Source organism: Rhea americana, unplaced genomic scaffold (genome assembly GCF_003343005.1).
Source record: "Rhea americana isolate MKP2758 unplaced genomic scaffold, rheAme1 scaffold_11, whole genome shotgun sequence".
Classification (NCBI taxonomy): Eukaryota; Metazoa; Chordata; class Aves; order Rheiformes; family Rheidae; genus Rhea; species Rhea americana.
Genome location: NW_028185150.1, coordinates 8,359,196 through 8,386,441, shown reverse-complemented (window position 1 = coordinate 8,386,441; position 27,246 = coordinate 8,359,196). Strand labels below are relative to the sequence as shown.

Sequence of the window (27,246 nt, the reverse complement as noted above, 5' to 3'; positions counted from 1 at the left end):
CACTGTTCAATTGAAGTTGGGATCACTTTCTGGAAAATACGTTTTTCTGGAAGTTTAAGTATGTCCTGTAGCTATTTATCACTTTAATGGGGAGCTGGCACCACCAGAGTTCTATTCTTCTCTTTCTTCCCACCGTAACACTCACATCTAATAAGCAATTTCAGACTGTAACTGCTTCATCAGAAAGACTTCCTTTATTCTCAAAGTCTGTTATTAGAATCTCACATCTTTCTTTCTTTCTTTCTTTTTTTTTCATCATCATTTCTTCTTCCTTACAATTGTGGCTATTTGTATACATATAATAAAAATCTTTATTAATTATTTTTTTTTTCATTCAATTGAATTTGTACATAGAAATGAATTTATGAATGAGCTACCTCGTTTTCTGTTTCACCATGGGTATTGAAATTAATGAGGTTTGTGTATCCTGATACTCTTTTTTTCTACTGGGTGTACTTGAGACCTACTGTCTTAAGATACAATTACATTTCAAAATGTCTCTTGCCTCCCTCTTATGCAAATTTTATACTCATCTTCATGGAAGAAATTAATAGATGGGACATTTAGAATAAAAATTTATTCCCTAGATTGTTAAATTTTGAAATAAATCTGTGAGCCAAGAAATTCATAAACACTACTAATTTTTGACTTCCTTATCTTTTCCAAGAGTGAATAAAAGTAGTTTGCTTATTCTCCTCAAGATAATTCTGAATTCAGATTAATTATTGCTGATTGATTGTGAAATATTGCAAATAGGATGTGATTTATCATATACTGATTATTGTACCTCGATTATTTGGTGTATGAAAATAGCTAATTGATTAGGTACGTTTTTGATTTTCTAACAAATTATTTCATTAGATTTCATTGTCAGTATTTGTCTTTCATTCCCTTACTGCCTACTTTTCTAAAGTTGTTTACTTTTCTAAAGTTTCTATTTTGCAGTGGTGTTAAAATGTGCATTGATCTTCATTAAATTAATCAAAATAATGTAGCAAGTGAGCAATGCAAACTTTCTCTAATATAAACAATCTAATGTCTGTAAATTTATTTATTTCCTATGAGAAGTAGGTGAATCCTAAAAGAGCACTAGTTTAGTAAAAATTCCACAGTATTTTACAAAACACTGTAACCGGAGATGAAGTGCAGACCATTATAAATAGAAAAGAACTGGACCACTAAAACTGAATTCTTGCATATATTTTCAAGTATATGCATGCATATGAAACAAATGTTGGGATCTCAGGGAAACAAACTGCTTCTCTTAATGCATCATTGCAGCTTAAATAGGTAATAACCATTTGTTCTACTTAACTGGAAGATTTCAAAATACACAAAACCATTTGGATGATGGAGATCTCTAAAGAATAGAAGCCAAGAATTATATCAAAGTACTAATTATGTCAAAGGTGAAATTTTAAGAAAGTTAGGAGAGTATGTGGTCAGCTTTGTCCTCTACTAAACTGTAATCAGTAAATTGTCTTTATCTTAAAACATGTAATAAAATATAACCCATGGACTTTTGAGCTCAATAACAACTGAAGGTAAAATTCATTCAGCTTTAAAGTCCAGGTTATCAGAGTGTATGTAAATACAAAGGTGATATTGGCTTACCTGATGGAACAAGGGCCATATCTTCATATGGAAGATCATTCACAAAATCCTGAAGGTCATTTTAACCCAGAACAGGCACTACTACAGTACTTGCCAAATAGAAAAGCTTGTGGCTAGGGTTCTGTATTTTTCTTACAGTTCTGAACACCAAACCTTCAAATTTGTGCATTTCCTTATAGTCTTATTCACTTCAGTATGACATTCAGTACTGTTGAATTTTATTCAACTYTCGGGAGGATATGGCAAGAAGACAACAGGAAAGAAAGTGAAATACAGATAATTAGCTTATTGCATGAGATTTACAATGCACAGTAGCAAAGATTTTGCAACGTTATAAATCTTATTGCTGTTCATACAACTGAGAAATAAWCAGCTTCACAAAAGCTTTCTACAAGAAGCAATTTTTACTTAAGAATTCCTTTAGAATGGATAACTTCAGCCAGCTGCAAAAACACCCTTTTCACGGCCCTCACGTTCGCTGATTATGCTTTAACTTCTTTAGCCTCCATTCCAGTCACCTGGAAGATGAAAGTTAAACAAGAAAAATATCTGTCATCAAGCAGATGATAACAAATAAATGGTAAATTAGATATGACAAGTTACATTTGTAATGCCATTTGCTGTTATTTCAGTCTGAAATGCTCCTAGTATATTTAATTTTACTACTTGCAGCAGTGTTGCAAGATACTGCTGGCTCCTGCAATTCACTAATGCAGAAAAGGAAAAAGAGAGGCACAGGTGGGAAGGTTCACTCATGAAGACTGTCCTGTCACTTCTACTGACTAAAAACATGAGGCTTCCTCACTTTTTAAAGGAATTATATGATACGGCAGAAGGGAGCCTAAAGGAGGCAATTGAAGAGTCACTGTTTTTAAGGAAAAGTTCAATGAATTCTGAATTTGTGTAGTCTAGATCCAGTGTACTCTAGAAAAATTAGCCTGACTCAGGCRTTTTCATCAGCTTCATCTTGCTCAGCCCTTTTAAGGAACTTCTTACATTTCTAGGCTTTTTGTAACATCCAGAAATTCAGGATGGGAGATGAAACATGCTRTTCAAAATATTTTTTATCCTTTTTTGTTGAGTCTTGGTTGTACACTGTATGCCTTGAAATTTCACCTGAATGTTGTTCTTCACTTTTTCACAGTTGCTTCCTGTGATTGTCTTTATTGTATCTGTTTGAGAAATGTCTAGAACGCTATTCAAGACAATACAGACACAGCATAACTGTAAAGCTACCTCTGTGTGTTGATAYGTAGCTTAAACACTGCCTATATTTAGGAGAGATATCTGGAAACCATGCTCTTAGCCAGATCTTTACATAAATAATACATCAGTGAAGAGGTACTGATGTAGTGATGATGTGATGATTTTAACTGCAATTTAAGCTCAGGTGATAATATAAATAAGAATGAACTTTGTTCTTTATCTGGTAAGAGTAAAACTGTATCGGCATTTTATCTGAACAATGTCTGAGAGTTCCTTAATCTTCTCATAAAGCAATTTCATGTTCACAGACTGTTAATGATTTACTTTCCTTGCTCAACTGTCTTCTGCATCTGCTTTTCGTTATACCACTAAGTGCTATAAAGTTTTGCACTGATTTCAACTCACAACGTGATACATTTCCAGGCCCAGACTCCTGTTGGGCACATGTGAAGCATAAGTCTTGTCTGTGTATCTTTACTGCATGTTTGCTAAATGAGTTGAATGATGGTATTATTCAAACTTTTTAAAATTGAAATTTCTTGAAAAATACAATAACACCACTGTGTTCACTTTTCTAAGATTAGTATTGGATTTAATATAAAATTAGTATAACTTTATATTGAATCAGAAACCTTAGAGGAGATCTGCGGCGGAACAAAGTAAATAAGAAACTAAGATAATGAGATACCTAGAAGTCAATAGAAACTTGATTTAAAGTAATCTGTGCTTAGCTGCTGAAGTTAAATATCCACCATTGCTTAACTTGCAGCCATGCAACCCAAGGCTCTRCTCTTTCAAGATCGCAAAACCTGAGCAGCCTCAGGGATAACGAGACCTTGAATGGAAGGTTTCAAAGGGAAGAAATTGGCTGCCGTAATATTTCTTCCCTGRGTACCTGTCTAGCTGTCGTTCCTCCAGGAATGACGAAAAGTGTGATATAAGGAATCTCTTTCTTTCTTTCTTGCATAGTTGCTAAGAGTAACCAAAATATAAGGGCAAAATGCTCTCTATTTTACTTTACTTAGGAATACTTACAGTATGGCTCAGCATATTTGAATGAGGTCAGAATACATCTTGGAAGGCAACCAGTGAGGATGAGACTGCAGGAGAGGCTAGGTGACACCACAAGCACGTGAGCTTTTGCCAGCATGACTGCAGAACTAGCAAAAGTTTATCTGCACATATCTGCTTACACTTCCAGTATGTATTTTCAGTACAGTATGGGAATGTTTTAAGGTACAYAGTAAGGAGCTAATGGGTCACAATGAGCAAGGAACTGGCTCAGGAAGAGGTATATTTATACCTTTTGAAGCACAAGAGCTACATTTCTAGATTGTGGGGAAAATTAGTCTGAGGCAGAATTCCTCCTGGAGAACTCTCCACACATGCTGCAGTGGTCTAATCAGAACTTTTTTTGCAAAAATAAAAAGAATGTCAACCAAAATGCTGTTTTATCTAGGAGAAAATACAAGAAAAAAACCCTCCTGGACTCCTGACTGATGGCCTGCAGGAAAGTTCAGACTTCCATGAACTGTACCTCCAAAACCCSTATAAAAACAAGGCACTAAATGAGGCTTTTTGAAGGTCCTGGCCCTTGAGATTTCAGCCCAAGACTTCAGGAAGAGGGCTCAGTATTTCTTYGAACTTCTACAGCATGGGGTAATTCCTCCTTCCTCTATTTTCCCCACCGTATATCGTTCCTACCCTACAGCTTATTCTGACTGAGCACAGAGTGGAATGATTCACAGTTTGTTTCTGAATGGTACAGCCTACTAAACTCCAAACTTTGTTTTTTTATATCACCAGGCTATGTCACCATTTCTAAAGCCACCTACTATGGAGAAGCCGTTCCCTTGGCTCCCAGGCTTAAATGATATGGAGTGGTTTCTGACCCCACTACTTAAGAGTAGTCTTTGAAGTGCAGAGCAGCTCAGTTCACACTGTGTAGCACTGAGTGTCTCCCCCATGCCCTTAGGGTGCAGTTTTATGTGTATGTGGTCTCAGTCCATAATTTCATGAAATAATGTGAAGCTGTTTTTCAGTTCTTCAGAAGCATCTGTGGCAGGAAAGATGTTAAGAAGGAATGAAGCCCACTGGAATACTACTGAAGGTAGGTTTTTTTTCAGAATTTTTATAAAGATTTTTCCTGAAGAGATATATTCCTGATCCCGTCTGGATTTTATGTCAGAGGAAGTTTGCTGGCTTGCTTCAAAAGAGAGGCTAGAAGCAACTAACAAGTGCAGTAGATCTGATTCTCCTAGTARATTAGGTAGTGTAAATGTACCTAAAGAAATTATTTCTGAACCACTGACATTTTCAGCTTCCTTTAGTATGAACTCTAGATGTTTTTTGCCTCACCATACATGCATTTCTCTACACATCTTTCTCATATGATTTTGRAATACTTATTTCAGAATATTAAACTCTCGCCTTACAAATATTTAACCTTGAAGATTGTTAATGAAATGATTAAACTGTCTGGTTTCTCACTGTCAGTAGTCTTTTAATGAACTAACTGTCATTCACTCATTTAACCTTCAGTGAGAAGCCAGCAAAACTTAGCCCATATTTGAACAGACTCAAAAATGATCGTGAGACTGTGTGAGACACAAAGACTATTCAATAATTAAAACTACCAGTTAGTTCCCAAGCCCTTTTGCTGAATGTCAGCATCAGCAATGATGGGAGCCACTAGCAGCAGAAGGCACACCACTGCTGGTGATTGCAACTCCCAGCTCTGTGCTGGAACACGTATCACTGGGATGGCTAGGAATACCATCCTTCAGGAATTTTAGTCTACCAGATGTAATACACACATCTCACTCAATGAAATGCTTTCAGTTTTCATTTTTATGTAAGTTTCATTTTTATGTAAGTTCACAAAGTCATCTTTAGCTCTTCAGAACACACTATTTTCATTTGAGTTAGCAAATTCATGCTAGCACAGAGCTGTTTAGGTGGCCTTTCTCTGCAAAATTATCACTGCAGCTGTTATTAATGGTTGTCAGTGTTGGAGGAAAGTCAACGGCTTACATGGACTTTTAAGATGGATTCATCAGAGCAAAGTTGTGTACAAGAGCAGAGAATGAAGACAAGTCCAGTATTACTATTTAGATATAAAGATAAATAGGTAATGTCCATACAGATATCTGTAGAATGGTATTTTTCATGGAGTGAGAGGGAGCAACATGCTGTATCTACAATGAGTTAGGAGTTCAGATCTTGTCCTGTCTTTACCAGACAAACGATGAATATTTTGATATGTTCATCACCTTCTTGAAAATGTAAATAAGCATTCATTCATTCATTCTTTCTTTCAGCACACATTCTAAATATATTATGCTACTTTGAGAGTAAGAAAATGAAAAGAGCTTTTCTTAAAGTTTTTTTTTGTTTACTTATTTTAACATAGTCTGTCAAAAGAAAAGTTTTAAATTAGCTTCTGAAGAAACAGAAGAATACATACATAAACTGAAATTAAAAGAAAAAAATCATAAAATAATGTATTTTCATTTCTATGAGTCCAATCTATTTTATCTTCTGAAAGCCTTCAGGGAAAAAAAAAAAAGTTTTATGTACTCATAGCATTTGGAATATAGTTTTTAATACATCAAGATAACTTAAACTCAACCAAATGTCATAAATTTTTCCCTGCCAGGAGAGAATGAGTTGGCAGATTCTATTAAACTGAGGCTGGTGCGGAATAAGCAAATTATGACAGATGTAGGAAACAAAAGGGAATATAACTTTATTGTATAGAGAGAGTGAGTGAAAAGTCACAGGGCATTTAATCATGATTTATCACACAGAGTAAACAGAAGAAACAATAAAGCTCAGTTGTGAGAACAGATAACTGAAACAATAAAAGCCACTACAATTAAAACATGTGGCTAGGCGAGAGTGGAAACTGAGTGATGTGGCCTAAACACTCATGCGTAAATGCAATAGCAAAGGTACTGCTCAATGGACCTTTGTGGGAAAAGTATTCCCATCTCAGCCAAATTGGCCTTATTGGTAAATCTTTCAAAGAAAGAGCTAAGAAAGAGATTCAGGACAAAATGCTGACCAAAAGAAGCAAGGAATTGTGAGAAAATGAACAATTATTTACTTAAATGCTAAAGGAGACAGCACATATAGGCAACTTTTGTAGATATTCTCAATGGCTTTGAAGAAATTGCTGCTTCTGTTTTCAGGTTTTCCACCCAAAGGAAAACAAGAACAATATAAAAATGTTGAATTCTAAGAACTAGATAGTTGTTCAGATTTGAAGGGGAAATAGTTTTGCAGGAGATTCTGGAGATTCTTGGAAGTCATCTCAAGGGAATCTGATTAAGAAATGACCACTGTGCATCTATATGAAAAGGCATCTGTTAATAACAGCACAACCTCATCTAAAAAGTATTTTATCTACTTGTCATCAACACTTCCTCAATACTGATATTAGCAACAGATATTTCAGGACATCATATTCTGGCCTCGTATTTTCCATATTCACAAAATCTTGAATGTTAGATAAAAATCAGCAAAGAAAGGAAATTTACTTTATTCTTACCACAGAAGGCACATTGTAGAAATACAGTGATATGTAACCTGGAATCGCTGAAACACAGTGAGATATAAATACTACTAGTTTTGCCTAGTAGTAGCCTAGGTTAACAACAACCTTTTGATATATAAACACCATTTAGTCTTGTTAAGCCAGAATGGTTGATTGTACTTSTGTAAAGCAATTGGTGAACAACACCAAGGTGAAATTACAAATATTCTTTATCTACCATATCAAAGAGCAAGATGAATGACATCTGATGCAAAATATTTAATGCATTTTTTGTCAAAACTTGAACAGAATTGACAGCTAGACATATTCTTTATACTGAACTAGTACTACCTCCTTATAGTGTAGAACGGTTTTATGTATTTCATCCTTTATTAGTTTGCTTATCTATCTGTCTATTTACCTATCTATTTATCTATCTTTACTCAAAATATTGGGACGTCTACATTTTAAGGTATTTTCTACAAGTAAATAAATCTCACTATCACGATGATAATTTGGGGACTTTCTCATGGCCCTTCTTTTTTTCCTACATCAGCATCAGCAGCACATGGGAAATGAAATATCAATGAGAAAAAACACAGATACGAAAAAAACCCCATAGCTATGCTGTTTAGAGAGGAGGTCAGTTACATTAGCAAGGAGCCAAAGAAATGGAAAGTTTACTACTTTCTTTTTTAATCTAACTCCAAAAAGGAAATGTCAAAAACCATCAAAATTCACAGCACAATTAGCATAAAAGTGTGGCAGGCCAAAAAGAAAAGAAAAAAAACAARTTAGTTGCTTGAAAAGATCAATTGCGCCTCCTTGTGGTGTACCGAAAAACTGTTCAATCTTTGACTCATGGCTGGTTTTTACTAAATTGAGTCAACAAAGGTAATTCTATTTCGATATACTCTGAGATTACATGAGGGAAAAAGCATTAAATGCAGCTATCTAGAAATGTTTCTTTTTCTGTGTCTGTGTAAAAGATCTTGAAGCAGATCACTGCAAAAATGCCATTAAACTCTATGTGAGTTTTGACCAGTACAAGTACCTCAAAAATAATAGTCAAATATTGTCATAATTACATCAAATTATGACCCAAAGTTGGTCACATTCCTGCCCTGGTACTATTGATCCAATTTAAGGCCCTTGTGTTAGTTTTTTTCCGCTCTCAAATATCTGCTAGTAGACTTTTTTACTAGAGGGTTTTTCCAATATACTCACAACTACAGAGGACCGTGTAGCATTTGAGATTGCCTTTAGGCTGCACACATCTCAACCAGGTGTTCACTTCATGSTTGTACCTTGCCGCCTTTCCACCCAGCCACAGTTTTGGTACTGTCCTACCCTCTGCATTGTGGGCAAAACGAAGAGGTATTGGTACTCTCCAGCTATCTCGTTTCCCCTGAGGTGCAGATCCTGAGCAATCAAGCTTTTCCCTGGAGTTGTGTGGGGAGTATTGTTTCATTAGCAGTCACTTTGAGAAGCTAAAGATCAAAACTCTGTACGTCTACCAAAGAAAACCACAAACCAACTCAGTCAATGAAATAAAACAACAAAGTTAAAAAATCCTAAATGCTCAAAAGATAGATCAAATAAAAAGAAGTTCTGAAGCTCAACTCTGATGTCTCCAAAGGCTGGAAGCTGCTTGTACAATCACAGCAAATTTATCTGTGTGTTTCTGCTCATTTGTGCCACCCAAGCCTGTACCACTTCATTTCTCAGACTGGTCTTTAATAGGTTTGTCTCCATTAGAGATGGTACGGGCATGTAAGTATACAGATAAAACATTTAATACAGTCTTCATTTGAGTAATCTTCTTATTGTCTGTTTTTATTGCAGAACAGGTATGAGACAAGTGAAATCCGCACCCCTAAGAGAATTCAGTAAGATTTTCTGGAGTTAAATGAAGGATTTATAGAATTTTTGTTCTATGGAAGTGATTTCTATAGACTGAGAAATAAATAAAAAATCAGAAGCTGGTACTAGGCAGATTGTTGTTCCTTTGTTACTGGTGAATTATATTTGGGAAAGTAATTTGCAAATGCTGATACTAGTGCATTGTGACTCTACAAACCTTGGTGAAATAATAGCTTAGGTATACTGTTGTATATGTCATGAGATTTCAGTGGCTTTATATCAGASGTCTAGCGATTATTCCCTTACTCCTGGTCATTTTTTGTTATGGGTAAARGTGCAGTCCAATGTTATCACTTGTAAAGAATGGACTGGTATAAATATAATGAGTATTGGGGATAGTGGTGGAAGCTGAAGATTCGAAAGTTTTGCTAGATATGAACTTCATAACTTTCAGTTTGAAATTAATGTTGAAGATACAGAACAGTCTTAAGCAACATTTATTTTTGCTTTTCTGAACGCTCGTCTTGTTAACAAAATATTGTAAATATATATTACATGCACATGACTTAGAAGTTTTTTTTTTTCCACTGGAATTGAATAATACAATTCCCTTTGTAGTAAAAATGCTTGGACAACCTTGATATTCCCATTAGTCTGGAATGCCTGTATTGAAATGATCTCCTCCGTCATTTTTCAATGAGTAAGTAGAGTGGTTGGAGAAAAGATAACTTGTACAAATAGTACATAGAGAGCACACTGAGAACACGGCAGAGTGCGGTTTGCTTAACATTAATGTAATACTGGAGAAGCTTTAAACTTATCTGAACTGCCAACCACTATATGTGTGCAAAGTGGGAATGAAATGGCCAGATGTTAGGAGATCTGGAAATAATGGTTAGCCACAGCTTCACTATGAAAACACAGCTAAATGATGCCAGATTCTGCCATTAGCAAGAACGAAGTAGAAAGAATGGCTCATTCTATAAAGGGGAAATGACACATAATTGCAGGTAAAGCTGTTAATACTCTTTGGTTGTTATTATCCCCAAACCTTGTCTTTGCACTAGTAACACATTGTGACAGAACTGATCAAAAATGATGACTGAAACAACTTTGCTTATTTTTCTAGTGTTCCAGTGAACACTGTCCCAATAATACGRTCTCAGATATCTTTTGAATGCACTCATTCAATAGACACAACTTGGCTTTTGTCTATGCTTTGGCTAGGAGGAAAAGATTTGGAAGATTACAAGAATGATGGACAGATCTTCCTGAAATCTGGTCAAAATTTGCTCTTATTGACCCAGCAGGGATTTTTTCCTGGAAGACTTATTCATGAACATCTGCACAAGTAAAATCAAATGAAGGATGTAAAATAGGAGAGTCTAGAGTCCTCCTGTCAAGACATGCATTTGCTATACAGAGTGGCTCCTTCAAGGGTACTCTTTGGATTGTCTGTGGCAGTCTAGACTATGCTTGGAAGCCCTTTTCAGAAAACACAGTGATATTTTACATGCAGCTATGTGAATTACAGCCTCTTTCCTCTGTAATTTAGTGCTGGATTCTTTGGCATCATGAGCTTCTCCTCTTCCTGAAAACTGCGAGTACAAGAATGTTTTATATATAATGGCTATAAATATATGTGCCCCTGGTGGCACTCCATTCCTAAKAGAACTTTCAAATCTGTAAAAGATTTCTTCAAATTAAATAGCCTGAACAGAACTATCTTTTTTGGATCAAAGGAGCATCATCCTTCAAAGACTTTTACCGTAAATGGAGGATCGAGGTGGACTGAAATGTCATTCTTGCTTTTTTAAAAAGGATGTTTCGGTGCTTAGAGGAACATGTGCTAACAGGCACTGTATGAGTGAGCTTAGTTTGAAATGCAAGTGATTAAAATTTGAACATAAAATTTCYCAATGAAGTTCAAAAAAACCAACATCAGAGGGAGCCATAGTCTTTCCAAATGTGCATATTACTGTGGCTGGATGCACATGGGACGTTCCCAGCTGGAATAGGCAATAGTTTAATCTGGTGTCTGAAATGCACCTTATAGCATGAAAGGCTTTTTGGTTTTATACTCATTCTGCTGTAAAAATTAACTACAATCCAAAACTTACTTATTTCTAGTTTTAGAAAGCTCCCAAATTCAGTGCTAGGAGGTTAAAATGTCCATTCAGGCAGAGCTGTATGTAGATCCAGGGACTGTTCAGACACTTTCAGTTAAATGATTCTCCTGCCTTCTGTGTTTCTTGGCCTTTGACATTAGCTCATATACTTAATTTATGATTCTGTTGCTGCAGGGAATACATGTCTTCGTGGCCCTTTTGGCATGCCCTTTTTTTGTGTATGGTCTATGCCATTACAGTGTGTGTTAAGTATTTAAAATAGGGATTCTTGAAAATTAATATTCTTTAAAGACAGAGAAAAAAAGGAGCAATCTAAGCAGGGTAGTATGTTAGCCTATATTTTTATCTTTGCTTTCGTGGAAGGTGAATTTAATACGGATCTCTACTCTAAAAAAATTTTTGCAAGGCAGTAAAGCAGTATATTGGTTAGACAAGCATCCAATGGAGTTGYAGTGGAGCTGAACATGGCTGTCACCACTCAGGGAATACTCATACTGAATGCCTTTCATAAAGGGAGAAAAAATTCTCCCAGCTTCAGTGTTATGTCCCAAAATGTTGGTAGCTCAGCTGCTGTGGTCCCTCACTAAGATGATACTGACATTTTGTAAAGAAAAGCAACAAGGTTTTACACCTTTATACCATAATGTTTCTAGTGTATCCRGTATGGTTTTTGTTTCCATGTTATGTATAAAAGTTGCTTTTACTCTGAGCTTTAATTAYAGAGTCAGGATGTTGCACCGATCATTCTGCAATTTCTAGAATTACTGGAAGTTCTCATCTAACTATCACAGAAATATAATTAATTTGCTAATGAATGATGAGTGAATGAATGAATAATAATGAACAAGATATGGGGAGAGAGGAGAAAGGGGGCTAAGTTTGATGCAGGCAAAACTCACTCATTGCTCCTTAGAAGAAAAAAAAAGAAAAAAAGGATACAAAAAAGAAATGAAGCACGCAGGACAGACACTAATCACTTTCCATTTAGTGCATGATGAGAAGTCACTGTACAGCAGCGGTGCGTGTGGTGAGAGAGTCTGCCTAAAACAGAACTGAGCCGACGATGTAACGAAATGATGAGACAGGAACAGAATTTAGCAAGGAAATCAAAGCCCAGTGACCCGTGTGACAACATGCATTTATCCAGCCAATGTGACTCCTGTGAGGAGCACTCGTTTATACTTCAGCAGCAGTTAAGAGCTAAGAGTCTGCATCCTCTGTAATTTRCTGCTGTCTTCTATGTCTTCTGTGGCATCACCAGCTCCTCCCTTTTTCTCCTCCCCTAAAATTTGGGAGCAGGAATGTTCGAAAGTTTTTCATTGTAGCCTCAAACAGCTGCAGGAGCTAAAAGGGAGCTGKCTGGAAATATCAAGGTAGTACTGATTTCCATTAATATAATGAGCCAACACCCCTTCTGCAGTCAAATTCTGAAAAGGAATTGTTGTGAAAATAGATTCTACATCATTAAAGGAGCAGAACAGTATCAGGAGTGACTCTTATGATCATTTGCTCTCTATAAAAGAAGGTATAAAAAATGAGAATACAGTTTATACTYAAAATACTGAATTTATTCAGAAATTAGACTAGATAAGAAAAAATGTAAAGTGTTCATGTAAAGTATTGTGTATATATGCATAATTTTTTATAATTATCCAAGTATTTGTTTTTAATATCTTTTTTTCTTACTGGATAAACAATTGATCATATTTCTTCAGTACTGTATAGTTATAWAATTTTATGCTGTGTGAATAGTATACAAATTAAGAAATATTTGGACAAAAAATAATTAATTCATTTAGAAAAGAAGAGTTAATATGCTTTTGTTTGTTATATGTTACTATAAGTTAAGTTTATAGTGGCATGCTTTTTAAAAAAGTCTATGGTTTTCTTACTAAACTGCTTTTTATTAACAACAAAAGACTATATATCTAGCATATACTGCCTATAKTTTCAATAAGCACATGATGAAAAAGCAAAATAGTGTGACGGTAAAGAAAAGCAAATTCAGCAGTAGTGAATGGAAGAATAATTTATTTAATTTAAAAATAAACAAGAGRAAAAGTGAAGAATATGTGACTAACTGCCTATAGGAGATAACTWTCTATAGAAATGGATGTGTAACATATTTGAGAATTATACAATAGAAAAATATTTAAACTAATTGTTTCTTATTCTGYGAATATGAAGTGTTATCATCAACATCTTTAAATGTGAGGCTAGCTGAGGATTTTTATAAATGTGTTACTTACTGAGGATCTATTTTCTCTGCTTTGGTGCATAATATTGCAGCTGTTCATTTTGTAGAAATKAAAAGGACAGATAGCATCTCCTAGTTCAGCTCTTAGTTTGAATCTGCAGTACTTTAATTCTGCTGCCTTTCCTCTTCCAAAACTGAGAGGTTTTTATTTATATGCAATACTATCCTTCCTTTTTAACAGCTTATTTGATTGTTTCTGTAGTCAGAAAATAATATAAAAATCATAAAACTAGCTATATTTTATTTAAGACTGAAATAAAAGATCATATTTTCAGTTTCACAGCAATATAGAAATTAGAAGAGATTTTAAGGACTTCATGCAGTGGATTTCTCACCCTCTCTTAATACAGGATAAATTTTAACAAGCATGACCTATAAGAAGAATTATAATTTATACTAGCAGTAGTTAGATTTTYCTTTTACTTGTCATTGAAATATGCATTCTTCTTAACTAGTTTGTAGGTGCCATTAAACACATTGTGTTGAATCCTTTTTTCTTTCAGAATCTACCTATGGAAATGTTCATTTCTCTTTTGAGCAGTTATGAGATGACAAGGACTGCTTGCATTTGCAGACATCCTTGTTGCTATCAAAAGGAAGAAAAGATGTAACAAAAGGATGAARGCCCCTCCAGGTCCAACCCCTCAGCTGCTTTTCAGAAGCTGGTCTCAACTCAGAGAAGACCCTCGTATAACCATAACACGATTAAGAAAAAAATACAGAGACATATTTCAAATAAGGCTGGGATTTATGCTGGTGGTAGTTCTGAGAGGCATTCACACAGTTAAGTAGAGAAGGAGAAAGCTTTGTGGGCAGACTAGATTTTTATACTTTTTCACGGCCTGAAAATGGGTGAACTATGACTTTCAATGAGAAATATAGAGAAGGCTGTAATCTTCACAAGATGATTGCAAGAAATGCCCTGAGAAAGCTGCCGTCAAGGGAGGCCGAAAACTCCACGTGTTTTTGTCTACTAGAAGAACAAGCTTGCTTTGAAGCTTTGGATCCCGTGAGAGCATTTCTGGACCTCTCAGACGGAGAAGGCAGCTCTCTCCTATAAGCTCCTTCACTGGATGTGTAGCAAATGCCATCTGTACCCTCTGCTTTGGAAAAAGGTGCAACCAAAATGACAAGGAGTTCCTCACAGTTCAAATTAATCATGTGGTCATGAGGATCTTTAGCTCTGGCAGTGATGCAGGTTTGTTCCTGATTTTTCATTATCTTCCTGACAGTAAACTGAGAAGTGGCTTTGCCTATATTCAAAAAAATGAAGGATTTAACGACTGAAAATATTTAGGAACACTATATCTCCTACTATCAGATGAGAAGGTTTGCTTTTCTTAATTTGAACTGCTATAAGAATCCCTCGAGTTCAAATAACCAGTCTCATAATTTGTTGCTTTTTTTCCATTCAGCATTATCAAGAGGTTGCAGGGATAGTGTATTGAAAAATCTGTGATGTCTATATTTAACATACACTTTTTATRCCTCCTCCCTATGCTAAATTCTAAGGAGTAAATAAATCATTCATATACAGTTCATGTAGAACTACATTCAAGATATTACTGGTACTCCATGTGAATGCTGAAAAAAATTAAGGTGATTAAACTATGCTGACAAATGAGAAGATCATTTCTACTGTCAGTTACATGTTTGGGGCATGTATGCTTACATTTCATAATTTCTTTACATTTCTTTAATGGTTTTTCAGTCATTGATTCTTCTATTTTCCCCCCTAGTCCTCTTGCCCTCACTATTAGAAAGCACAAGAAAGCACAGTGGGAGCATTTTAATGTTTTAGTATATTCCAGTATGCTAAAGTAGAGGACAAACATAAAGCTCAGAAGAGAAAAGGACAATCAGCTGTGATAATATATTCCAAAAAACCACTATTCTTTTATGAGCATTAGTAATAACAAATTATTTTAGATACTTTMTTATCTTTAAAAATCTGCCAAAAAATAATTTTAAGCACTTATGTTGAAGAAGCAGACAAAAGAGATAGTGGGTTGAAGAAATAGCAATCTTGGGACTATGAAGAGATCCTAAAAGAGAAAAAAGCTTCAAGTCCAGAAAAAAAAAATGGTCATACCAAGTATAATGATATTTTTAATGTGAAYGTTAAGAAGTCTGTTTATTTAGCAACTTTTTCTTCCATAATGTAAATATCTTCTAATTTTATCTTTCTGCTAAATAAATAAATATTTGTTACTTATTAAATCATTTACTTATTATTTAATATTTCCAAAGAGGCAAACTGTTAGTTTTTTAAGGTAGCGAATGCATCTTTATATTACCKTTAAGAAAGTAATAATCACCTTAATCAATTTCACAAGTCAAATACAAAATTCTCTCTTCTTTGTCAAGAAGTTGCCCACAATGCTGTATGATAGTCACAGTGGCAAAAACTAACATGTTTTGTCTGCAGGCCAGAAGAAGAAATGCAGCCTGTGTTTGGTTCTGAATAGCTGGTTCTGATTATACAGCTTGGGAAAGGTTTGAGCTGGGCAAATCTTTCCCCCTTTTAATCCTGTTGGTACAGATCAAGGGGACAGTATTATAACTTCTGCTTCTTGAGCTTGAAGAAATTGTCTTTCAAAGTGACRCTTACTAATGTCAAAAAGTTTGTTTTACAAATATTATTGTGCAAAGAGAAAAGGTGAAGGCACTTTGGGAAACAGGCGATACCTACAACTACAAAAAGTTTCATGGTCCTGGCTAGAAGTAATAATAGCATAGAATAAAGGAGAGTATGTTTCACAGAAAACTGAGTTGCTTTCTTTCTAAATTATCCCAGATTAGTTAAGCTCTTGTTTTTAGACCCCAGCAGGTACATATTTTATGACTGTGACATTAGGAGCCAAAATCAATGATGTCCTGAAATTCAAAGTTTGTAGGTACTGTTTTCAGTTTGGACCCATTTGCACACAGAAGGCTGGCAAAAAGCTCTCTCTACACACGCCATGCATGAAATGCATTGTCCTACCTGTACTCCCACCTCATGGCATACGCTTGTAGGCTCGTATTCATAGCAGTAGGAGTTTCATATGAATTTTTGAAGAGAAGACATTAAATCTGAAAAATACATATAGTTTGCAAATTTTGGAAAGGCTGTCAAAGTGAATTTACAGATTATACTTAGTTTGATTCCTTAGTAAATTAGTAGTATTATGTGTAGTGATACTGAGGAACTGGAATATAAAAAAACTGTGAAACAAAAGTGTTAAGCTCTTTCTAGTGCTGGTTGGTGGAAACTACAGATTTCTACTGTCATGGTAGCATATTTTGTTCCTGAAATCTGATACAAACATTGTTTTAATCTTTCCTTGATTTCTCAATATAYTTCTCATTACTAATTCATAGAACTRTATTGGTTACAAAATGTAAAGCAAGAATTACAGTCCCTTTCAGAACTATAAMGAAAAATAAGTTTATTAGTATTTAGTTACCATAATCTTGACATCATATTTATTAAAATATGTTACCTGATTTCTATATAATATTAATATTTATTTTTAAACTGAAGAAAAGCTCAGTTACAATCCTCTAAAATCAAGTATTATTTTAAATCACAAGAAATACTAAAAACTAACTTCTTCATTCATTTATTAACATAAATCAAGTATAACTCCATATTAACTGATCTTTCTGTACTATAAAATGCATTTAAAAAATAAACTTCCTTTCAACATAGATCCTATTACATTTTTTCTGTGTGCTCCAAAACATACATACAGGGTTCTTATACAAGCTATTTCTTCAATTATTTTTTGACTTTTTGAAATGCTCCATCAACTAACCTGTTATGTTGTTAGTTACTAAAATTGCAGTTACAGCACGAAATACTAATCTCTACTGCATAAGATACTTTATAGGTAAGTAGATTGCTACATCCCTGTCTTGACATTGCTTAATCTATTAAGATATTTACTGGTTAAATATATAAATTTCTGATTTCATTTATATCACCAATTTCAAATTTTTCAATCTAGCACATACATTTACTTGAAATAGGAAATCTCTCTCTCTCYCTCTCTGTCTCCCTTTCCCTCTCCCTATTTCCTTCTCCCTCCCTTCTTCTCTCCTCTCTCCCTCTCTCGCTTTCTCACTCTGTCTCCTTGTCTGTCCCTCTGTCCCTCCTTTTTTTTCTCTCTTGCTCTATGCCTCACGGGGGAAAATATTTCCTTTTTTATTTTAGTTGGCTGTGCTTTTTGTTTCTCTCTATTCCTTTCCAGTTAACCAGTCTGACAGTAAAAATTGCCTAATCCTCAAACCTAGGCTGAAAAACTTCCGCAGGTGACGTACACGTGGTATCCCAGAAATCCTTAGTAATGATTCCAGGGCAAGGGAGACATCCAATCCATTCTTACTGCCATCTACAGTTTCCTTCTGTTTTGGTCACCCAGGAATCACAGATAAATTGGAATTGTAAAATGGAACACACATTTTGTMTAATTTGCATGTACTTTAAATGAATTTATAAGTTTTAAAATTGCATGCCTAGTGCCAAATGCAGAAACAGCCATAATACATTCTTTCTATGCATGCAAAAAATTGACAGAGAAACATTCAGATTTTTGTGGAGCTTTAACATTTTTCATATACTCTGAATTTTGGACATTTTGTGAGTGCTACAGTTCTGCAGTAGCCACACTAGATGCTTTCCAGTTGCAGTGCAAAATGTCATACACTTTTAAGACTATTTCAGCCCGCTTAATCTTTTCTTCCGCGTGACTAGAAGAGACCATTGGGCCAAGTCGGCTGCCTAGGCAAGTCTTCTGTGTCTTACAGAGAAGTTTCATTTTTGAAGTGTTCAGTCATTCACCCTATGTACCTTTCACAGTTCCTCCTTTGTAAGCGCTTAGCCAAAGCTTCTCATGCCTTAATGTAATGAAAGTTTCTGAAGATTCTACAACACCTACCTGGTAGGAACTCGGGCCTATTTAACACTGAAAGATTTCTAAGAGACAATTGTCAAATAAACAGGGAGGTAGCTGAAGAAGTAATGATCTTTGGGCTTGGTAAAAAAAGACGTTTGAGAGACAGTTTGCTCATGTGAAAATCTTCATCTGTTTAATAGTGACTACACTGACTAAATACCAAGAGTTTGGTAGGCTAGAATTTACTTCTCCGAATGTTGGACTAACAATGAATCCCAACCAGTTTAAAATTTCAGTCTTACTGCAATAATAAATTTTAGTAAATTTGGCCCCAATTTTTTTGAAGGCACATATATCTGGAAATCTTTGTGAGAAACAAGAAGCATTCAATTTTTGGATTAAAAAAATAATGTTTAATGAGCTTTTTTCTGAAGAAAACTATTTTAGTTGCACTTTTAGCTTAGTTTTATAATCTAAAAATAATTTGGTGATTAAAATTCTTCCTAAAGAATGCTTTTTTCTGGTTTATTTTTTATGTAGTACATAGGAACTCACATTTTGCAGCATAAATAGTAGTCTATTAATGACTACTGTAAATGATTAATGTAAAAGTAATCTCAATTCTAATCTTACATTTTAAGTAATCACACAAAAGATGGTAAAGCCACTTCCTCAGAACTTGCCATGATTTGTTTTCAATGAAATAGGAATCCAGCATCTTTCTAAGGCCTTAGTGTCCTTAAGATCGTGTCAAATGAGGATGAAATACATATTTTTTTTATGGTACTATGGACTTAGTCAAATTGTTATATATTACCTAAGTGATAGCAAAAAAAAAAAAAAAAAAAAAAAAATCCTTGATTTGATAAAACTGCCTATCTAGGAGATTCAGTCAAAGCTACTTAAAACAAGATAAAGATGGCAAAAGTGAGTTAAAAAAAACGTAATTTACAGACAGAAGAAGTTACTTATTTTTGCTAAAGACAAATTACAGTATCATTCTCACAGCTAGGTAAATATGTTCATTTGTCTATCATTTGTGCATTTTTTCTGTTAGCTAGGGAAAGCTTTCAGTGAAGATACATTTGTATGCTGTATTTGTATTTATAGATGCCAGCTGAATAGATGCAACTAGAAATAATGTCTAAAGAATTATTTCAAGAATAATAGATTTTAGAAAACAACTTCAGCTCAATAAATGTTGTTATTAGCAGATATCTATGACATCTCAGAGTATCTTCTGCAGAAAATGAATAAGAACTTTGCTGTTCTCAGTATATGGCTGTGCTTAAGAGTATGTTTTGCAAAGGTTAAGTATTGTTATTTCATTCACATGAGGTTTTAGAATTTGGGTCTAAATATTAGATGAGCAGTCAATATTTCATTTTCTGGCTTACAAGATAACAGAGGAAGCTTGAGCACTGCCCCTAAAAGCATTGGCATAAAGTGAGGTCAAAATTCCCGCTCATTTCAGGCTTACATTTTTAGCAAAGCAAGTATAATGCGTACACAATTCATACAAAATAACTTGTCTGACATTCATTCTCTATTGCATTTCTACATGAGCAGTTATTATTCTAAGTATTGATACAGAAATAGTGAAGCGTGCCTGTAGTGTTACCTGACATTACTGGGAGACTCAGCTTGCAAACTGGTTCACTTTGAGATTTAGTGGGAGGTGATAGATTTGGCTGTGCTGAATAGGGTGAGGAAGCTATGGTTTCTCTTGTAAGAGTAGTTCCAGGTATCAATACTTATTTCATATCAATATTAGTTTCATATCATAATTAAGTTTAATAATTTATCTCTTTTTCTGCCATAAAAACATGGATTTGTTAGTATATCCTGTTTAGACCATTCCACCTCTAGAGTAGGAAAGATTTAGAGTAGAAATGAAAAGCTGTCATAAGAGCAGAAATAAAGAAGACTAGGACTAAATCATGTAGAAAATRTATTATTAAGAACATCCAGTATGAAGTTATTTAAAACAAAATATTTTAATCCTTTCCTATACYGCAGTAAATTTGTGTCACCTGATTTAATGGAAGGATGTATGTCTGAATAGTTTTGAAACACTTGTCTTTCAATCTGATTAGCTAATATTTGAAACAAAATATTACTGAAGTAACAAGTTCAATTAAAAAAAATCTGATACATTGATTACCAGAACAGTTCTATTCTTTACTAATGTAGAGATATAAATCTGTAAAATATTTTAGCAACCACATTTCAAGAAATAAGCCAATCAAATAAAAATCACTATACTAGAATCAGGTGAAAATGTTTTTATTTAAGACATTTTCCAAAAAGGTAAAATAATGTACAGAAATTAAAAAAGAGATAAGAAAAACAAAGAAAAATGAAAAGAGGAGAAAAGTTGATAGTGTGGGGTGGAGACAGTCCGGGAAGCAGRCAGCCGGCGTTCTCCGTCAGACTCCGAGTCCCAAGGCCCCGCAGGGCTGTCAGTTTCAGTAGCATCTGTAACTGCTTTACGTCTACCCGGATTTGATTCAGCTCAAGAAAGATGAGTTCAGAGTTTCCTCTAAAGAATTAAATTTCAGAACAGTTACTCTGAGGACTTTCTTTGACATTGAGCTCCAGCTTCCCAGCCAGAGCTGATCTATTCCATTTCCAAGAGGCATGCAAGCACCATACAGTGCTTTGCTGGGCGCACAAGGGAGTCATCTAATGTCTTTTAGTTGTTCACAACTTCATTTCTTGTGATTATTTATTAGCTGAAGAGATAAGGCCTGCCAGTTCTCACTCTTTAGAGACAGACTACCCCTGCTCCCCCACCATGTAAACACACCATCATCCCTGGTCYCTTGGGACACTGAGTCTAAAGCAGRCTTTAAACTTACCTATTCCTACTTGAAATAAAATAGTTTGTAGTCTGTATGAGGAGAGAAATTCAAAATCTCATTTGTGTTTCAACAGGGTAAAAAATTCCTATTCATTAAAAGTAGGCAACTCCACTAAGTTAACAATAAGTTTTCATGCTAAATAAGCAGTGAGTGTATTCCTTTCTGATCACCTAGTAACCAATATGCAGGACGTGTGCCAAGACTCCACTGAGGAATTGTAAAGCAAAGCAAACCTTCTCCTAAACTGTTGCTTTTGTGGGGAAATGAAGAGCATAGACTTAGRGCTGGGTAATTTTGTTAAGATATGCACTGTCTGAATCTGCAGGCACTAGAATATTTAAGCAAATAAACAAGAAAACAAGGTTCATAACCAATCAGATTAGATTACGCTGTTAAAGGATACTTTTTAAGGATACTGCATTGAAACAAGTCTTTAAGCAGCAACAACAAGAAAAAAAGTTAAYGTGCAATTTGCTTTATTTGTATTCGAAACCAGTGACTTCTGTTTACTAAATCGTGAGGCCCAGTTAGAAAAACAGACAGACAGCTATCAACAAAATGCATGCTACAACAGTGTATCATTGATGCTTTTATACTTGATAGAAAAGAATATAATTTTAATRTTCCTGGGAATATAAAAGAAAACTTATCCAGAGCGCATGCAGAGGCAATGACCRGCACTTGTGAGAGCAGGTTTCTGTGATGGGAAAAAGGAGCAGGAAGCTTTTCCTGTGCAGATCTCCGACTGCTTTCTAGGCTGGCAAAATCAATACTAGTGCTGTTAACCACAATCTCTCTAGAATTGTTCCTCTCTATCAAGTAATTATCTTAAAAAATATGGACTCTTGTGGTCATGAGCTAGAATTGTGCCAGTTCTTCCTTTGTTACTCATATTACTCTGCGTTATCCTGTGTTGAGTGTGGGGGACAAGGCCTCACCAAACTGATATAYGGAAAATAGGGTCTTGTCACAGAAAATGCTCAAGGTTATATCATAGGGTTAACATTTTCTTCTGTTTCAGTATCAAATTAGCAATATTCATTATACAATGCCCTACTTTTCCTTTGTTCTAAGCAGAATTGTAGGGTTTAGGAGTTAGCTGACTGYTGTTGTTAGTTCACTTTCCACTGCTATAACATAGCTGTGGTCTACAAGGAATAATTAAATAAATAAATWAATTAAAATAAAACCAACTGTGGAAAGACAAATTTGTCCTGTTTTATTGCAAAATGAATTAAATGTCAATAAAAAGGGTCCCTTTTTTAAGCCTTCGTTTCTTATAATAGCATAGAAGGTAAGTTTTTTCTTTCAGAAGATGATCATTCTCTTAAGTATGGCATTCGTTTTGTTTCTGTGCAATTAAAAAGGTGACATTAGAYTGTACTAGATGTTGGAAAGCCAGAGGTGCAAGTATTGCATGTGCACAAGTTGGAAGAGAAGATAAGGGGAAGTMAGGGCTGGAGAGGGCTTTCATTTCTTCTGTGAAGATTAGGCCAAGTGGGGCCAGATTTAAGGGAATCCTGTATCAGTAAAAAGCATCCAAACGGAGGTATGCACTTCCACTAATAATTGTGACCGTTTCAGCTTTGGTTATATGTATTTTAGGCAGAGAGAAATATATCCCACTTGGAGATGGACAGAGTTCTGTTGCCAGGTGAAGGCATTTTCTTTAGAACATGGAAAGGAGAGAAAACTCTGCTAGAAATTTGCCATTAATGTTTGAAAAATCAAAGTCTTTACTTATTCCTGACTTTCTGGAAAAACCTATACATGTGAGTTTTAGCACCAAGACAAAAATCTTGGATGTTCTCAGACAGTCACAATTTGATCACACTGGTATTGGTACCCATAYCATTGCTAATCTTAGTTTTGCCCTTTCCTTTTGCAAAATGTATGAGCACAGTGGTAAAAAGTCAATAATAAGACTATAAAAAATCCTCTAAGTTAAAATTCAAACCCCCCTATATATTCTGTCAATCTAGCTGGCTTTGCGTCATGCTGTCACTTGCTTCCATTCCTACTGCGAAACATGTATTTGTCTTACGATCTTTTCCATCACACAATATATAAGATAATATTAAAACACATAAGAAAAGACAAAATTTCGAAACTTAGCTCCGTAAACAAGGAATGGTTTTACAATGTGTGTCAGCAGAGAGCTGTTAAAGTGGAACCCGTATTCAAAGTAGAATTTGAATGGTTCCATTAAGACAATACTTATTGTGTGTTCGTTTCCAAGAACAGGCCATTTTTTTTTACATCTATTTAAATGAGCGTAGTTAAAATGAATTTGTCTAATGATCTGGAGATTTCCATATTAACGGAAAGTTCATTCRGCAACGTATCTCACATGAGGGACAAAGCACCTCTCTGAGCCTGAAGAGGTTTAATGRGAGAGCTGTGGATACCTGAAAAACATGACAGTGTTGAGAATTACACATAGGAATAGTGTTTTTATTTTGTATGTAATCTACCTTTTACTGAAAAGAAGTCCCAATCATGTCTGTAAAACACTCATATGTTGTAATTGCATAGTGTACACCAAATTTCCCCTGGGATAGTGATATCTGAAAAAATCAAAAATAGTAATGTCAGAATTTTATCACAGCCTAAGCTATGGAAGAAAGCCATCATCAATGCAGACAAGTTAACTATCTTAGGAATTTGTGTGCTAGAGAGCTCGGCAGCAGCTCCTGAGCGTAGTCTGGAGCAATAAACACTGTTCCTCTTGAAACTGGAAAGGAGCAGAAAGAGGATGGTAAAATTCATACTCAGCCTTCCGCTTCTTTCAATCTTTCTTTCTAGTAAGAAACCTAATACTTGGCTGCTGTAACAATAAAGATAATGACAATGAATAATGCTCACCYGTGTTCTCTCTGCATGTCTAGTTAATAAACCATTTATCCAAAAAGTGAGGTTGACTAGTGTATAATTTAATTTAAAATGTTAAATCTGCCTAAACTGATGTAAAACTCAAACATGTTTGGGAGTGGATATTTTTCTGATTCAGAACTTTTTTCTTCATACAACTACTTTCATCTTTCAAACTATAAATGATCAATAAGTTTTGCAAACCTTTGCTTGTAGTCTTCCATTCTGAAAAGACAGAGAATTCTTTTTTTTTTTTTCAAATTGTATATAGTGAAAAATTGGTTGCTGTAACTGTTAGAGCTATTTCTTCTGTCCTTCATACTTGTTTGAGATAGGATCTACTTTTCTGATTGGTAAAACCAGTATATGTGAAAACGGAAGAAGACTCATGCTATTTGCTTCAAGCAACTAAATATCCCTTATTCATYAATTTTTGGGGAACATCTTGAATTTTTTCTCATTTTGGATCTATGGAAATACAGTTCCAGGGTAATACAACATTATTCTGGTATTKTTCTGTTGACTATGTACAGAAACAGCAAGGCTAGATATTCAAAAGTTTCATCCCCGGCCATCATGCCTCTATCCTGTGTTCCAGTTATACCCCTTCCTGCTTTCATACCAATGAGCAAGGGATGTGCACATGGAATTTTGCCTTTTATGAATTTTTTGCCTTTTAGAAACTGAAGCACAGGAAGTTCTGCCTGACCGTGAGGGGGAATTTCTTCCCTGTGAGAGTGACGGAGCACTGGCACAGGTTGCCCAGAGAGGTGGTGGAGTCTCCTTCTCTGGAGATAGTCAAGGCCCGCCTGGATGCAACCCTGTCTAACATGCTGTAGGTGACCCTGCTGGGTGGGGATGTTGGACTAGATGATCTCCRGAGGTCCCTTCCAACCTTCCAACTGATTCTAAGATTCTGTGACTTTTTAAAATTAGTAATTTTCAAAGACATAGAAAAGCAGTCCCCACTCTACTCAAATTCAGAGGGCATTAAACTGCTAACTTCCATTTGTGCTCCTGTAAATCTACCCTGAATTAGAAAGCTCAGGTTACTTCCTGAACAAGGAAAGAACATTTCTCTTTACATGGAGTTGCAGGAAATCCGCCAAAATAAGCACAGAAAACCTGTGACTGCTTCTCATTTTACYGAGTAACTTTGTATGACACAATCTGCATGAAGCAACGTATTAAACCAATGTTAAGGCAGATTAAACTGCCTATACTTCTTCACTTCAGCTATGATCAAACAGCAGAACCATTTTATTTCTGCTAGTAAAAACCATCACAGAAAATGATTCATAGTGGTGCTGAGTTGTGATTTCTGATATAACACTATGTACTTGATGCTATCCTGAAGTCAACGGCTTTACTATACAGTTATGAAATGCRAATGAGATCAGTCCTTAGACCGGGGATCTCAGAGTTTTCCTCTGAGAAGGGTATCATCATTATTTTTGCAGAAATATATCAAGATTGATTCTTTTCTTATATAACTGCCATGAGTCAGGGCATGTCTTTGATTTTCTCAATTAATTGCACTTGCAAGAATAATTTTGGCAGGAATGTCTAAGGCACTTGAAACATAGGCCCCATGTGTCTCATATTAGAGTCAAGCCTATTACACATGACAAAATGTCATGTGAAAGCTTTTTCAGACAAAAATTTATCCAAGATTTTTGTTTCTTTTTGGAATCATCTCAGACACATTATTAATGCTCAAATAAGTATAAGCAATAAAAGAGAACTGATGGAAATGCTCCAGACTTATCAAAAGATAATATAATAAGTACTAGTAATGGCATTTTTTGAGCTGGTAGGTATTAATAAATTCAGTCAAACTTTTTAACCATTACTCTTGGGAAGTTTCAGAGTATTTTAGAATAGAAGACTGAAAATTATTGCAGTGCATATTAATTCAACTCCATTATCTTCCCTTGAAGATATTGGACAGTACACATGGCTATACTATGAGAGTTTTACTTTACATTTTACTGCTGCTTTTTTCGGGGGGAGGTCTTTTTCTTTTTCTTTCTTCATGACCAAATACTTCATTACTATGGCTGGAATGAATCTTTGTCAGACATTAAAATAGAATTTCATGAAGAAGTTGGTATTATTGGTATTTATTGGTATTTAATCAGAAAAAACTCATTATTTTCATGAACTGCAGTAAATATTCCCACTTGACTGTTTGMAGGTAAAAAGATTATATCTGTTAAATGAGAATTATGTTACATGGAAGCTTTACTAAAGAGTATTTACTAATTTGCTACAGCAAATGCTTCTTCTCTGACAAGAAATGAAGCATTTTAAAATAAGGTTTCTAAATAATGTATGTTTTCTAAATAATTATTGTTATTTTTTTCAGGATATGTGCATTTGTTTTGGTTACCCTCTAAATTCTTTCTTACTTTTCTTTTCTTCTTCTTTTTTCATTTTTGTCTCTATGTGCTAGGGGAAGAGTAAAATAAAATAACGACGGATTTCCAATACCAGTGTGATGCATCATAATCATCCTTAAAAGGCCAGCCCTGGAGAAGATTTACAAATGAGAGAAACTGACAGATTTCCTCAAAAATTAATGTGCCTTGTTCATTTTTACAGTGCAGGATGATGTAAGTACCCCCTTTTCAGCTTTGCTATTTAAGACTTGATTCAGATCTTGCTCAGACTAAAGTGAAAATTTTATTTTATTTTATTTTTGGTATTATTTTCTTCCAAAACATTAAAAAGATTGAGAGCTAGTAGTGGAGAAAAACTTTCTTTTTTTCCTTTTTATTTCAAAAATAAAAATAAAGTGGGAAAGTGAGATGTGAAAGAAGTGAGGTTGTTGAAAAGATTAGATAGGAGAAAGTAGTGTGATTAGTAGGATTTTCGTTTTCCAGTTATTCTAATAGAATTTATATATCTTGACTATCTCAGTCCTTCTGATAGCCAGACATATATTTACATCTTGATTTCAGGAATTTCTTTAAATATCCAAGATCAGAAACAAACTGTCAATTCGCTAGTTTCAGTTAGTATA

The 27,246-nt window shown here is 34.9% G+C and overlaps 1 protein-coding gene across 1 annotated transcript in view; it reads right to left on the bottom strand.

The window, feature by feature from the left end:
- Positions 1-14,503: 14,503 nt before the first annotated feature.
- The window catches only part of LOC146601082 (uncharacterized), a 50,405-nt gene continuing 37,662 nt past the window's right edge, over positions 14,504-27,246 (bottom strand). The window contains exon 14 of the mRNA XM_085312308.1: positions 14,504-14,859. Within this exon, the coding sequence (XP_085168434.1) occupies positions 14,504-14,859 (356 nt within the window). The remainder of the gene's footprint in view (positions 14,860-27,246) is intronic.